The sequence below is a fragment of the Eutrema salsugineum genome, unplaced genomic scaffold (assembly GCF_000478725.1).
Source record: "Eutrema salsugineum unplaced genomic scaffold, Eutsalg1_0 scaffold_2, whole genome shotgun sequence".
NCBI lineage: Eukaryota > Viridiplantae > Streptophyta > Magnoliopsida > Brassicales > Brassicaceae > Eutrema > Eutrema salsugineum.
Window position 1 is genome coordinate 3,378,046 of NW_006256829.1, and position 14,016 is coordinate 3,392,061.

The 14,016-nt window shown below is 37.4% G+C and overlaps 3 protein-coding genes and 1 non-coding gene across 5 annotated transcripts; 2 read left to right on the forward strand and 2 right to left on the reverse strand.

Moving 5' to 3' along the window:
- The first annotated feature begins 1,634 nt into the window (after positions 1 to 1,634).
- On the forward strand, positions 1,635 to 6,646 carry LOC18017452 (AP2-like ethylene-responsive transcription factor AIL6). Of its 2 annotated transcripts, none has more exons than XM_024156197.1 (9): positions 1,635 to 1,940; positions 2,116 to 2,351; positions 2,828 to 3,506; positions 3,645 to 3,727; positions 5,086 to 5,094; positions 5,187 to 5,275; positions 5,368 to 5,441; positions 5,529 to 5,656; positions 5,731 to 6,646. In XM_024156197.1, the coding sequence occupies exons 2-9, from the start codon at positions 2,213 to 2,215 to the stop codon at positions 6,270 to 6,272; spliced, it is 1,743 nt and encodes a 580-aa protein (XP_024011965.1). In that variant the 5' UTR covers positions 1,635 to 1,940; positions 2,116 to 2,212; the 3' UTR covers positions 6,273 to 6,646. The 2 variants fall into 2 exon arrangements, with proteins under 2 accessions (XP_024011965.1, XP_006399549.1); XM_006399486.2 differs by having other exon boundaries at positions 2,119 to 2,351.
- Positions 6,647 to 6,774: 128 nt separating this feature from the next.
- On the reverse strand, positions 6,775 to 9,465 carry LOC18017453 (receptor-like cytosolic serine/threonine-protein kinase RBK1). Its single transcript, XM_006399487.2, has 8 exons — positions 9,168 to 9,465; positions 8,526 to 8,999; positions 8,171 to 8,428; positions 7,926 to 8,080; positions 7,762 to 7,841; positions 7,529 to 7,667; positions 7,291 to 7,440; positions 6,775 to 7,157 (listed from the first exon to the last, which is right to left on the reverse strand). Exons 1-8 carry the CDS (start codon positions 9,187 to 9,189, stop codon positions 7,002 to 7,004), a joined length of 1,434 nt encoding a protein of 477 aa, XP_006399550.1. The 5' UTR covers positions 9,190 to 9,465; the 3' UTR covers positions 6,775 to 7,001.
- A 1,797-nt stretch (positions 9,466 to 11,262) lies between these two features.
- Positions 11,263 to 11,335, forward strand: TRNAR-CCU. Its single transcript has one exon. It is a non-coding gene; the product is annotated as a tRNA-Arg (tRNA).
- Positions 11,336 to 11,591: 256 nt separating this feature from the next.
- Positions 11,592 to 13,566, reverse strand: LOC18017454 (L-type lectin-domain containing receptor kinase IX.1). The gene is given in 2 exon segments (XM_024156646.1): positions 11,592 to 12,558; positions 12,560 to 13,566. Coding segments are annotated over 2 exon segments (1,962 nt in total). The 5' UTR covers positions 13,555 to 13,566.
- Between the last annotated feature and the right edge of the window lie 450 nt (positions 13,567 to 14,016).

A 14,016-nucleotide genomic window follows, 5' to 3' on the forward strand; every position in this document is an offset into this window, starting at 1 on the left:
TGTGTTAATTCAAAAACTTGTGCTAAATCCAGAAACAAAAATCATTTTACGGTTATGCAATGATCAAGTCAGTATTAGACTGTATTAGTTTGGTAGTCACGCATTAAACGTTAGGTGATTACTGTTATTAATTTTGAATAAACATGATTCCATAGAAAATTCACTCTTATCTAGTGTCCAATTACTTGTCAATTTTTGAAACTTCCAATTTTCCCATAAATAACAATGTCTGTTTGTTAAAATACCATGTATAGTTGAAAAATGATATATATAATTTAATAACAAACTGAATTGCATAAAGTACTAAAGATGATTTACTTAAAACTTCTTGTGCTAGTGGACCGAGTTCTAGTACGAACACTAGTACAAACTTTTACACATTACTCTGAATCTAAACATTATAAATCAAATATGAAAAAACGACAATAATAAATATTTTGAACATTATATGCTATTTTTTCTAAAGTAGTTCCAACACTTTAGCAAACAATAATACGCAATCTATATTTTCTAGAGGATCGAAAAACAAAAAATATAAGTAGAAGAAATTCGTCTAAAGTTGGAGTCGTGATTTAATCACGTCGTTTGCTAGGAACTGGAATGAATCATTGAGTATCAAAGATGTAATGCGAGCTTTTGAGAGCAAGTAGGCGATATAAAAGCTTAAAAGCACGTATGTTAAAAAATGATTTTGGAATCTCTTTGATCTGTGAAATAGTAGAATTGATTATGGTTTCTCTAACCCGAGTTTATATACCAGAATGCCAAATCTTCAGATCATAGTTTACAATTGTAACACACTTAAATGGTGGAACATTAACCACCAAAAATAACTAAATCGGATATTCACGTTTGCGCTTTCGCGGTTTGGCTCGCTTAATTGGTTCGACCGATGATGAGTCAAATATCGTTTGGATCTTTGGTATGGGCAACTAAACATAATGCACGAACACGTTGGAGTTTGGATTTCACACAAACACTATTTCCACGAAACCGTGATATTAAAACAAGAAAACAAATATATCAAATCTAAACCAAATTAATTAGTACTTTTCAATTGCAAAATACGCAATTGATTCATGCAGTTCAAAAAAGATTATCGACAAAGTAACAGTCTTCTTTTCCCCAAAATTAGAGTGACATTTGTAAAAATAGATCTCATTTTTTTCTGCCGACCCAAGAAAAAGCTCTCATTTTTGGTTATATATGTTTAATGTACTTAAAAATGTATTAGCGTATAATAAAAGTATTAACCTACACATAACTGGCTAGTCAAAGGTTTAAGACAATTGTACAAATGAATGATGTCCATCAAAATTTATATAGCAAAACGAATTAAGGTCAATAGTATATATTAGACTTATTTATTTAGTCATAAGATAGAAGAGGGGATATACTTACACCTTTTTAATAATCGGACAAACAAATTCAAAACAAGAAAAAGGTAAAGCTAAAATAGATATATCCTTCTCTCTGAAATCCCCTCCGGTATTACGCCGGGCGACACAGAAGAAACCGCTCTACTTTTTTTTCTTTCTCTCTCCTATCTCTTTACATGCACATTCTCCCTCTCTCTCTCTACTGCAAATGTATTATTATTATTATTATTATTATTATTATTATTATTATTTTTTAATTTTAAAAACGATTTTCATCTCTCCCTTTCTTTATAAGTATACGTCTCAGACGTTCCTTTAAGAGCTTCTGGCTTCATCGTCTTTTTCTCTTCATTCAAATCTCAGACAACAGTTTACATGCATTTGCTCACTTGAATCTCCTCATAAGCTTCAAACTTTATTGTTTTCTTCAGAAAGACATGCAATAGATAGATCTTCTGATAAAAAATACCTCGTGATTATCGTTTTTTTTCAAGTATTTCATAGTCTTCTTCTTCACACAAATGCAGAAGTTTCTGAAAGCTTAGTGTAACGCTTGATCAGGTTTGTGTATTTTCTTATCTTGTTAAAAAAAACAACCTTTTTTTCTGGGTTTCTTCTTTAAATCTTCTTTGTCCTTTTCCGCAGAATCACAAATAGAACTTTGTAGGCGTTCCATTCTCTCTCTCTTTCCTGATTTTTTTTTACTACTTTTTTTTTAAAATATAATCTTCTTCAGCAGGATTGTACCGAAGAAGAACGAACAACAACAAACAAGAGAGAGAAAGCAAAAGAATACTCTTTTTAGAATATATATATAAAAAAGAAGAAACTTGATGGCTCCGATGACGAACTGGTTAACGTTTTCTCTGTCACCAATGGAGATGTTGAGGTCATCTGATCAATCTCAGTTTGTGTCTTATGACGCTTCTTCGGCCGCCTCCTCCTCTCCTTATCTCCTCGATAATTTCTATGGTAAACTATCTCTCTCTCTCACTTCCTTTTCTCTTTTTGTTTTCTCGGGGAAAAATTTCATATATCTCTGTTGTGATGTACGAACGAAACACGAATGATTGTGGATGTTTTTACACAGTACATGCTCGTGTCGTTTGTATGTAGAGGTGTAAGTATAGCCTTTAGTAACCGACTTCATAGCTTATCCCTATAACCGAGCTGCTGAACTCAGCCTCCCTCGTGTTTTCTCTCTGACTTTGTCTGTTTCCCGAGAAAGGCAAAGAAAATTAAAAAAGAGATTTTTTTCACTTCTCATACGGTAAATAGAGACTTCTCGTGATCTTTGTTATTTGATTTTAACTAAAAAGGAGATTTTTTTCAAGTTCAATCTTCTGGGTATGGATGTAAAATCCATTTCTTTTCTCGCTTTCATTTTCCCGGGAAATCTTTGTTCTAGTTCATAGTTACTGAAGTTTTAATCTGTGTTGATATTTTAGGCTGGACGAATCAAAAGCCTCAGGAATTATTCAAAGAAGAAGCTCAGATAGCAGCTTCAATGGCGGATTCAACAATCCTAACAACATTCGTCGACCCACAAAACCATTCATCACAGAATCACATCCCCAAGCTCGAAGATTTTCTCGGCGACTCTTCTTCAATCGTCCGTTACTCCGATAACAGCCAAACCGAGACACAAGACTCTTCCCTCACTCAAATCTACGATCCACGTCACCACCACCAAACCGGGTTTTACTCCGACCACAACCACGATTACAAAGCCATGGCCGGTTTTCAAACCGCCTTCTCTACCAACTCCGGTTCAGAGGTCGATGACTCAGCCTCCATCGGACGGACACATCTCGCAGGGGAGTATTTAGGACACGTGGTCGAATCTTCTGGTCCGGAGCTAGGTTTTCACGGTGGAGCTGCCACCGGAGGAGCTTTGTCACTCGGGGTTAACATTAACAACGCTAATCGCAGGAGTAATGATAGTAATCAGATCACTGATCATCATTACCGAGTTAGTAACAATGGTGAGAGAATCAACAACAACAGCGAGAAGACGGATTCTGAGAAGGAGAAGCCTGTTGTGGCGGTGGAAACATCTGATTGTTCTACTAAGAAGATCGCTGATACGTTTGGACAAAGGACTTCGATTTACAGAGGAGTTACTCGGTAAGGAGAAATTATAATTAGGATTTTTGAGTTGGATGTGATTTGCCCATTGGCAATGGTCAATTAGTCAAAGACATTTATTAAAGTTTTGATTTGTTTATTAAATGGAAGTATTAATGTAATTTTTGATTGATGCAGACATAGATGGACGGGAAGATATGAAGCTCATCTATGGGATAATAGCTGTAGGAGAGAAGGTCAGGCCAGGAAAGGACGTCAAGGTATATTTTTATTTCAATTGTTTTTTTTTTCCTTCGATTTCATCACTATTACAATCTTTCATGACATCAAGAATTGCAATCCGTGTGGTTTTCTGTTGTTGTTTTATATTTTTTCTTGTGAATCACTCTGGTTTATCGCTTCAAAGCATGTCTTTAAGTGGGATTTAGAAGGGATTAAGAAGAGTGAACTATAGGACAAGAGTTTGTCAAAGAAAATTGAATGCAAGATTCAAAAGAAGCTTTACCTTTTTTTTTTTATAATTGATCTGTCTATTTCTTTATATGATGATTGATAGAACTTTGGTGATTTGCATTTGTGAAGGGGAGCCAAAGTTTTTAACTTGACAATACTTTTAAGTCAGGACTCGGGAAAAATAAGATATATATATATATATATATTTGTTGTTGTTGATTTTTCATATATTTAGCAGAAGGGTGCCGCCATTTTGTTCCTTTGTCTTTATTACATTTCTTTTCCTTTCAAAATCCTTCCATTTCACATTTACACACATACTAAAGCCTAAAGGTACATAAGATGGGTCCCCATGGCATTGCCTATATGATGCAATCTCTGTTTCTTTGATTGACATGTTTATGGACCCACTTTGACCCTCTACTCCCCACATTTCTCTTCACCTACACATATTGTGTTAAAGCATATACGATTTGATGTTTTGTAGGCATGTGATTTGAGACCATTGGACTGTTTTTATTTTTTCAGTTTTAGGTTTATAGGGTTTGTAAGTGAGGAGTACTTGGGTTTGATTAGAGATTGATTTTGGTTATGTATTGAATGCAAAACATGATGTTCCTTACAGTGGAGAAAAAGTTCAGGAATTTCAAATTAAAATAAATTTTCAATGTGTAGTGTTTCTGCTGTCCATAAGGTGTCAGATTGATTTATGTGTAGTGTTCACATCAACAAAGCAAAGTCTGAATATTCTCAGTAGCTTTTGCTTTATGTTTATTTTTTTTTTTGCTTTGGGCTACCACCAGTAAGTACCACCACCAAAGGAGTGGGGATCTAGGGCTTGACCACATCCAAAACTTCCATTCTCTTTTCTTGTTTGTTTTCAAATTCATTCACTTTTGCTTTGTGACAGTTATCAATATCCGGAAAAAATTCTTAAACTTAATATGATGATGATAATTAATTTCCTTTACATGATCTTCTTGCATTAAGTAACCAGTGCATGTGTGACTAAATGTGTTAGACTTTTTTTAGTTCTTATTTGTTACATCTCCTTTAACTAGTATTCGTCATTTCGTTGGCTAAGTATTGTATTATTTCCCTTTTTTGCATGTACCTCGATATGGTTTGCGCCATTGATGGATATTGGCTTTGCTTAAATCAACAGTGTACTTGGGTAAGAACAATATCTCAATTAGTCAGTTCTTACAAGAGCAATAAAAAATAACGTACATGCCTTTAATAATAATTGTTTTGTGAATCATTAAGGTGGATATGACAAAGAAGATAAGGCAGCTCGAGCTTACGATTTAGCAGCTCTTAAATATTGGAATGCTACTGCTACCACCAATTTCCCTGTAAATACCTTGTTTCTCTTCTTCTGATTTTATCAGTTTCTAGTTTTTATATATCTTGGTCACTCTTTACTAATCCGTTCCAATGATTTCAGATCGCAAACTACTCGAAAGAACTAGAGGAAATGAAGCACATGACCAAACAAGAGTTCATTGCTTCCCTTAGGAGGTAAGATCGAAAAAGCACTACCATTTCTTGAATAGAATGATTTTATGTTTTTTCTCCACTAGTAACCCCGAGTTTGATATTATACAGGAAGAGTAGCGGATTCTCAAGAGGAGCTTCGATATACAGAGGTGTGACAAGGCATCATCAACAAGGACGTTGGCAAGCAAGGATTGGCCGTGTTGCCGGGAACAAAGATCTTTACCTCGGAACCTTTGGTAAGTCGATCAATAAACTTTGATTACTTAGTTACAGTTCCGATTTTTATTAATCTATTTTGTTGGCGTTATAGCAACGGAAGAGGAAGCAGCTGAAGCATACGACATAGCAGCGATCAAATTCAGAGGAATAAACGCTGTGACCAACTTTGAGATGAACCGTTACGACGTTGAAGCCATCATGAAGAGTGCACTTCCCATCGGTGGAGCAGCAAAACGTCTTAAGCTCTCTTTAGAATCTGCTTCATCAGAGCAGAAACCAGTCATCGGTCATCATCAACTCCACCATTATCAGCAACAACAGCAACAGCAACAGCAACAGCTTCAGCTTCAGTCATCTCCTAATCACAGTAGCATAAACTTCGCTCTCTGTCCTAACTCAGCTGTTCAGTCTCAACAAATGATTCCTTGTGGGATCCCTTTTGAAGCAGCTGCTCTTTACCATCATCAACAGCAACAGCAACAGCAACAACAGAACTTCTTCCAGCATTTTCCGGCGAATGCAGCTTCTGACTCGACCGGGTCTAATAATAATAACTCCAACGTTCAAGGATCAATGGGACTTCTGGCGCCAAATCCGGCTGAGTTCTTCCTCTGGCCTAATCAGTCTTACTAAAAAATCAATCATGTGATTTGGTTGTAGTTTTAATCCTTGAGATCTTCAAGGGGATACAACTTCGTTCTCACTGCGCTAATCTTCATCTTCTTGATTCTGGCTAACCCTTAAGCTGACTAGAAGGATCTGAAAAATCTCACTTGCGTCTCTCTTTCTTTCTTTCGTTTTCTTTTTGTTTCATTAACTGTTGTTTTAGGCAAGAGTAGATTGGGGGGTGAACTGAAAAGTGGAAGAATCGGAAAAAGGTTGGGGTCATTATTATGTATTAAACGTAAACTCGGTGGCTGAAAGTGATAGGTTTTGGGGAATTAGGGGTGGTTTCTGGTTTCTATCTTTTTTTTTGTATCTATCAGCTTATCCGTAGCGTACTCTGTGTCTTCTATTTATGAAATATTTTTCTCCGAATGGCGCTCTGTTTCTGTTTCTGTTTCTGAATTGCGTTTCTTTTCAGAGACGAAGAACTAGAGATAAACAATGGACTTTGTATCAAGCTCTTTTGGTTGCGATTAACAAAGTTTACTAGGAAACAACGTAGAGCCTCTTGTTGATGATATTCACAGTTTGGTTGGGGAAATAAAAGAAGCAACCAATGGATGGAGAAGAACAAGAACTAAAACTCAGTCAATAAAAAGAAAAAAAGGCCAAAGAGACGAAGAAAACAAAAGCTTTCTTTCCTATGAGCACATTTTGTTAACATATTCACAGTTGATTTGAATTACTTCTACTCACTCACTCCATCAGGAGTTGCCTGTGGCGGCTGAGTTCGTTGAGGTATGAGGAGGAAGTGTGATCTTGTAGATCGCACGCGTTCACACTCACTGCTCTTTCACATGGCTTCTTCTGCAGCTCACCTGGCCCGTCTTCTCCACGCAACAGCTGCACCAGCTGCACAAGAATTCACATTAAAAACCGACACTCAAGCTCTGTGTAGTTGGAACAGAAGATCGGATTTGGCTCAAAAGGTTTGATTTTGGTTTGGATCTATGTGAAGATGGGGAGATTACGATAAAAAGCGTACCCGGGTCATGTCAGGTCGCATTGTGGCTATATGATGTATGCACATTGAAGCTGTTAGCATCACCCGTTGCATCTCTGTTGGATCAAACTCATTTCCTAGCCGTGGATCCACAATGTCTTCTACGCTGTTCTTCTCTAGAAAAGGTTTTGCCTGTTTATCATCAAGACACACCAACATCTGAGAAAGGTAAAAACAGAGATTCTAAAAAATTTACAGTGACAGAGTTGAGATGCATTACCCATGCAACAATGCTCTGTCTGCTTGCTGTATCAACAGCTCGTCGACTGGTTATGATTTCTAAAAGCAATACTCCAAAGGCAAACACATCGATCTTCTCATCAACAATGCCGTGTATGAAATATTCTGGAGCCATATATCTGAAGGAAACAAGAAAAAAAGCAGCCAATGAAATCAGATTTTAGTTTTTGATCATCAAATCTATAATTTTTAAACGCTTTCTGTGTTTTTTACCCGAATGTTCCTTCGATGGGGAACACAACATGATGAGGCCAGTTATCTGGGAGCCATTTTGCAAGTCCGAAATCCGAAATCTGAAAAAAAACGAGAACGTTCATGGTTCTAAATCCAACATAATCCCAAGAAAACGTTTCAGAGATAAGGTCAGAATCAATTACCTGAGCTTCGTAATCTCGGCTGAGCAATATGTTAGAAGCTTTGATGTCACGGTGAATAATCCGTCTAGGGCAAACATTGTGAAGATAACTCAGACCATCAGCTATACCTAGAGCCACTTTATACCTTATCTTCCACTCCAGACACTCCTCTGATCCTACAAAAAGATCAAAACAGACAAGATCACATAACAGTGTCTGTCGACACAAGATTTTCAGTACGAATGGGAGAGACTTTTTAAGATTACCAAAGAGCATAGAAGCGAGGCTGCCATGTGGAGAGTACTCAAGCACAAAATGCAAACCGCGATCACAGCTGAAACCGCGAAGCCGAGCTGCGTTTGGATGGTTTACATGTGCGATTATCCCAAGCTCTGAAAGGAAATCACTCACTCTTTCTTCTTCTTCCTTGGCGTGACTCATAAGCTTCTTGATCGCCACCGTCTCACCATCAGGCAAAACCCCTTTGTATACCTCCGCGTGTCCTCCCTTCCCGATCATGTTCTCTAACCAAAAAAATATAACAAAAGACTTTTACATCAAGAAACTCAGATTTTCTCAGACCAAATTTCTAGAACACAGGTTTGGAGTTTTTGTCTTTACCAGGATTGAAATCGTCGGTGGCTACAGCGAGCTCTTCGTAGGTGAAGTTTCGCCAAGAAGGTTTAGCCATGAAGAAGGTTTCGCAGGGGAAGCCATTCTCACAGGGAGAGAGCTTTGGTTGCTTACGCCGCAAGTTTTTACGGGTTAGTTCGTAACTTGCGACTAGGGGATAAACTGAGAATCTTCTAATGGACTTCTTCTTGATGGATTCGATCATTTTGTTCCATTGAAGACCATGGTAAGAAGACGAAACGTTTTTATTAGGAGTTACTGAAAATGGAGACGATGATGATGATGATTTATCGTCAGACGAGCACGAGCTGCAACTACTGTAATTACTGCTGCTACTGTCAGGCGTAACTGTGATTCCGAGTACACCTATTGGAGATGATGATGATGAATCTTCAAGGCCTAAGTCGTTCCTGTGAAGCTCTATCTCTTGATGCTCTTTGCTCTCTTTGTTCTTCTTCTTCTCTGTTTTTGTTACAAAGAAGGCAACAAGGAATAAAAAAAATGAGTCTTTTTTTTTTATGAAACCCAGAATAACAGAAAATTGGAAGGCAACAAGGAATACATTAAGATCCATTTTCTTAACAAAAATATAAATCTTTACGAGAAATATGAAGTAAATCAATGGTTTACCTTCAACAGCCATAGCTCCCATGGTTTTTTCTTCTTCCTCTGGGATTCTCTCCAACCAAAAGAGAAGAAGCCTTTGACTAATTTAAACTCAAAGTGCCATTATAAAAAATCCCAGAAAAATACGAAAGAACACAAAATGGGGGGGGGGGAGAGAGGGGGAAAGATAAAACAAAATTGCACCTCCGAGAGAATTTTAGAAATACAGGAAAAAACAGAGGTTTTAATGAGAACCTTTTTTTTGGGGTTTTTATGAAGAAGAGCAAAATCTGTTATTCTTGAAGGAATTAGAAAGTTTAAAGAAGAGTCAGCTTTTTGCTGAGTAGAGATGGATTGGAATATCTGCTATATTTATACAAATCCACCCAAGCAATTCAACTTCTGTTTCTTTTTCCTTTCAACTGCAAGTCAAGTCAAGTTTTGTTTTTTTGTTTTCGTTTTTAATCTTATCGTGTCCAACATTTCTGATTAAAATAATTTTGAGGAAGATGAAGATATTAGAGATTGATGCGGATGCCGTAACTAACGCCTTTACTATGTACAGTACAGACTCGACGGTTTGAATATCTGGAGCTGGCTGTGGGCATTTCGTCAAATAAATTAGACACACCACATTTGCTTGTGAATTGTCAGGAATTGTGATTTTATAATTTTATTTTTATTATTAATGGAAATTTGTTTAGATTACATTTCACTCAAATTATAATCTCCGCTAAATAGCTAATTCGTGAATGGAATAGCCCATGTGAAATATTGTCATCTTTTAGGGGTTTTTAATTTTGTTTGTTTTAGCAACCTAATTTTCTTACATTTGAGTAAATATAATACTATGTTTTTTACAAAGTGGAACAAAATTGAAAGTGTCAGAACATTTCGGGTTGATAGCCTGGAATTTGTATGACGGCTTGACATTTTTGCTTTAATAAGGTTGAAATGACAGAAAATAAAAGATTGGAAGTAAAAAACTAAAAATATAAACACAAAGAAAGAAAAAAAAAGAGTATGGATTTTTGCACTTATAGGAGTTGACAAATCCTTAGTTTAAAATGACATGTGGTGAGTGTGCTGTCGGATTCATTTTCTTTATTTTTGATTGAATTTTCGTGGCGCCATAAAGAGAGGAGACAAACATATGGCAGACAATTTTGACTACAAGTTAAAGCCATCGTCGATGATTTGTTTTCTATTATTAATGTTCAACCATGTTAATATTTTTATTTACGAATACTATCCCTTTCGAGCCATAATATAAAAAAGTGTTTCTACTGTATAATGAATCTGGAAGTTTAAGTTACGAGAATTATCCATTCGTGATGATGGCTTAATTGCTTTGGTTTACGAATAAATTGTAATTTGTCTCTTCTTCTCTTTTTTAAAAAAAAAAAAAAATCAGCGTAACCACCATTGGCATGCGTGACAATGGGTGAGACCCACCTCAACCTTTGTACCAACGAGGCTGCGAAAAAGAAAGACAAATCCCGATTCCTGATTAGATAACAGGCGTGGAATGGATTCTTTAATTTTCGAGGATTAAAAGTCCACTTTATGGGTCATCACTCATCACCTAAAGCATTAAAATCAACTAACTTTCCGTGAGACAAGTAGACAACCCAAGTGAAACTAATTTTCTTGTTTTTAATCTAGGTTTAGTCTAGGTTTCGGTAAATAATTTCTCTGGTTATCCAAAAAAAAAAAAAAAGTCCACAAGCGAAAGAAAAACTAATATCGATAGTTAAATTGCAAGTTTCGTTAGACGGATATGGATTGGATTAGTTGTCTAAAGTACAGTAAGTTCGTAGTAATTTTTTAATCTTCTCTAAAAACAAACAAACAATCGCAACGTATAGTAGGGATGGGTTTAATTGTGTGAGTTGGTGAACTAAACCCGTTAATACCACAACCATTCTCTCTTCATTGCTTTTTTAATAACGAAAAACTATACATATTGATATCCAATAGCTCAAATCAAATGGCCACCAAACTCACCACTCACCAATGTGAATTTCAGTTAGAGATGTCGGTTCAACCGATTTTCGCTATAATATGACAGTTACATTAAATATATATTTTAACTTTATGTTCTAATCATCGATAAGAAGCGCCTGTAGCTCAGTGGATAGAGCGTCTGTTTCCTAAGCAGAAGGCCGTAGGTTCGACCCCTACCTGGCGCGATAAAATTTCATTTTGAGATTATTTTTTATTTTCTTTACAAAAGCTCAAACTAATCACCCTCATCCACCCACAAGGCGACCCAGTTGGTTCTTGAAGTTTGTCAACGTATTAAGGAAACTTCTTTTGCAAGCAACAGTAATCAAGAAAAAACAATTACACAGAAGCACAAGGACTATATACAACATAGAGACACACTAAAGAAACAAGAGTTACAGAAAAAAAAAAAAAGAGATATAAAAAACTACAGAGATCTGCTCAACGACCAAGTTGAGCACTTGAAAACGTTGCAGTAGCTCCAACAGAACCAACCGACGCACTATTACTCGACGATGATGAGACATGATAAGTAGCAACAGGCATTTTGCTCGGAAGATGAGGCAATGGTGCTTCAAGATTCAAGACTTGGATCGCTTGTTTTATCGAAGGCCTTGAGTTTCTATCAGGATGAGCACACCATAACCCTACAACCATAAGACACTCGGCTTGCTTCTTGTCGAAACCATTATCGATCCCGAGTTTCTCATCGACAGCTGTGATCACTTGACCTTTCCCATACAAATCCCACACTTTCTCTACAAGGCTTGTTTCAGGCTCCACTCTTCCTTGTCTTGGATCAACAGATTTTCTTCCTGTTACAATCTCTAATGTAACCACTCCAAAGCTATAAACATCAGATTCTTTGCTGGCCCTTCCGGTGCTTATGTACTCAGGAGCCATGTAACCAAACGTTCCTGCTAGCCCTGTTGTCTGAGGACCCAGCTCGTGGTCCATCAATCTAGCCAACCCGAAATCACCGAGCCTGGCATTAAAATTGGAGTCAAGCATCACATTACTCGCCTTGATGTCTCTGTGCACAACACATTGCTCCCACTCCTCGTGGAGATAAAGCAGAGCAGATGCTATTCCGAGAGTTATCTTGCACCTCACAGGCCAAGCGAGATGCGGCTTTTTACCAAATAAGTGAGCGTCGAGGCTACCATTTGGCATGAACTCGTAGATCATTAGAAACTCATCTTTCTCATGACACCAACCAATGAGTTGCACGAGGTTTCGATGCCTCAAGCTGCTAATAATCTTCACTTCCGTTATGAACTCTCTTTTGCCCTGCTTAGACCCGCCCGCAAACTTCTTTATCGCAACCATCATATCTAAGCCATTCAAGTAGCCTTTATAAACCGCTCCAAACCCTCCTTCCCCTAGCTTCCTATCATCTGAGAAGTGTAGCAGCTGATGCAAGATCTTTATAAGAAAACTTTCTTGGCCCTGCTCCTCTTTCTAGATCTTCATTTATCGATATCAGATTTGCTCTCTCCTCTGCTTTCTTCTTCCTCTGCTTCCGTTTCAAGAAGACGACGAGCGAGACAATGAAAAAGGTAAAGAAAACAAAACAAGAAACTGAAATACCAATTATCATCCCCTTCCTGTCCCTTTGACGTTTCTTTATATCTGTCAGCTCCAGGCTTGAGCTAAACTCCCATGAAATAAGTCTATTTCCCTCGGTGACCCCTCCAGATGTCGCAGAAAACCCAATCGTTACTTCTGATGGAAGTACCTTTGAAAGATCAATGATGTAAGATAGGCTTGAGCTCTCCAGAGGATCAGATGTTAAGTCGTAAGTCCAAGAGACGCTCAGGTTTCTGCTAGAGGAATCATAAAAGATCAGTACACGGCCAATATCTTGGTTATGTGAGGATGCATTCCAAGAAGTGTAGTTGGATGATTCAAGAGAGTTGTTGTTGATTCCCACATGAGATCTCACGTCGGTAGGATCCCAATCTGAATTACTATAAGTGTCGAATTCGACATGAACGAGTGAGAAAGAAGAAGATTTAACGTTGGTTTCATTGAACAGGCCCAAGAAACCACCAGCTGAGTTGGGAGGCAACTGGATCCCAGCAGGAGCTAGAAAGAAAGCGAGCCCATGACCGTAGTTACCGTAATCAACACTTCGAGTATCAATTCTGAAGGAGAAGCGGGTAGTGAAATCAGAAGGCTTACCGATCTGTGGATCCCATAAAGGAATCTTCTTACCATAAGTAGCCCAACCAGCACGGCATGTGTAGTCCTTGTTTGTAAGCTCAACAGCGCCGTTTGCTTTTGCATCTCCTTGGTATGCTATTTCAGAATCAGAAGACCTAAAACGAGATATGTTAAACTGAACTGAACATACAAAAGGGAGAACCGAAACAAAGGAAAAGAAGAGGATTGAGTTGGCCATTAATTTGGAGGAAGAAACAGGTATTAGCACTAGAGAACAAAGATGGTGCAATTGGTATGTATATACTTCAACACCAAGTCAACGACTAAACCGTGGTTAGAAGAATGATTGCAACTGAGAGCCTTATCACATGGAATTTTCTTTATACATACCAACCATTTAAGTCACCAAAATAGTTGACCTTAAGAATAAACAAATCAAATCCCAATTGAAAATTCTCTTTTGATTGCTTATGAATATGACTTGAAAGATTATAAAAATATGGAAGACATTTTTAATGGCCATCCTAATTTGTAAGATACCTTTAACACATAATCACAAAGGAACTCAGGCATATAAACACTGATCTTTCTCACAGAACTAGTTTATGTGCGACCATGATTAGATACTGAACAATAGAATTAGTCACCAACACAGGTGGTTCATTTGTAAACTTAAGAACACGTCAAATACACAGGAGGC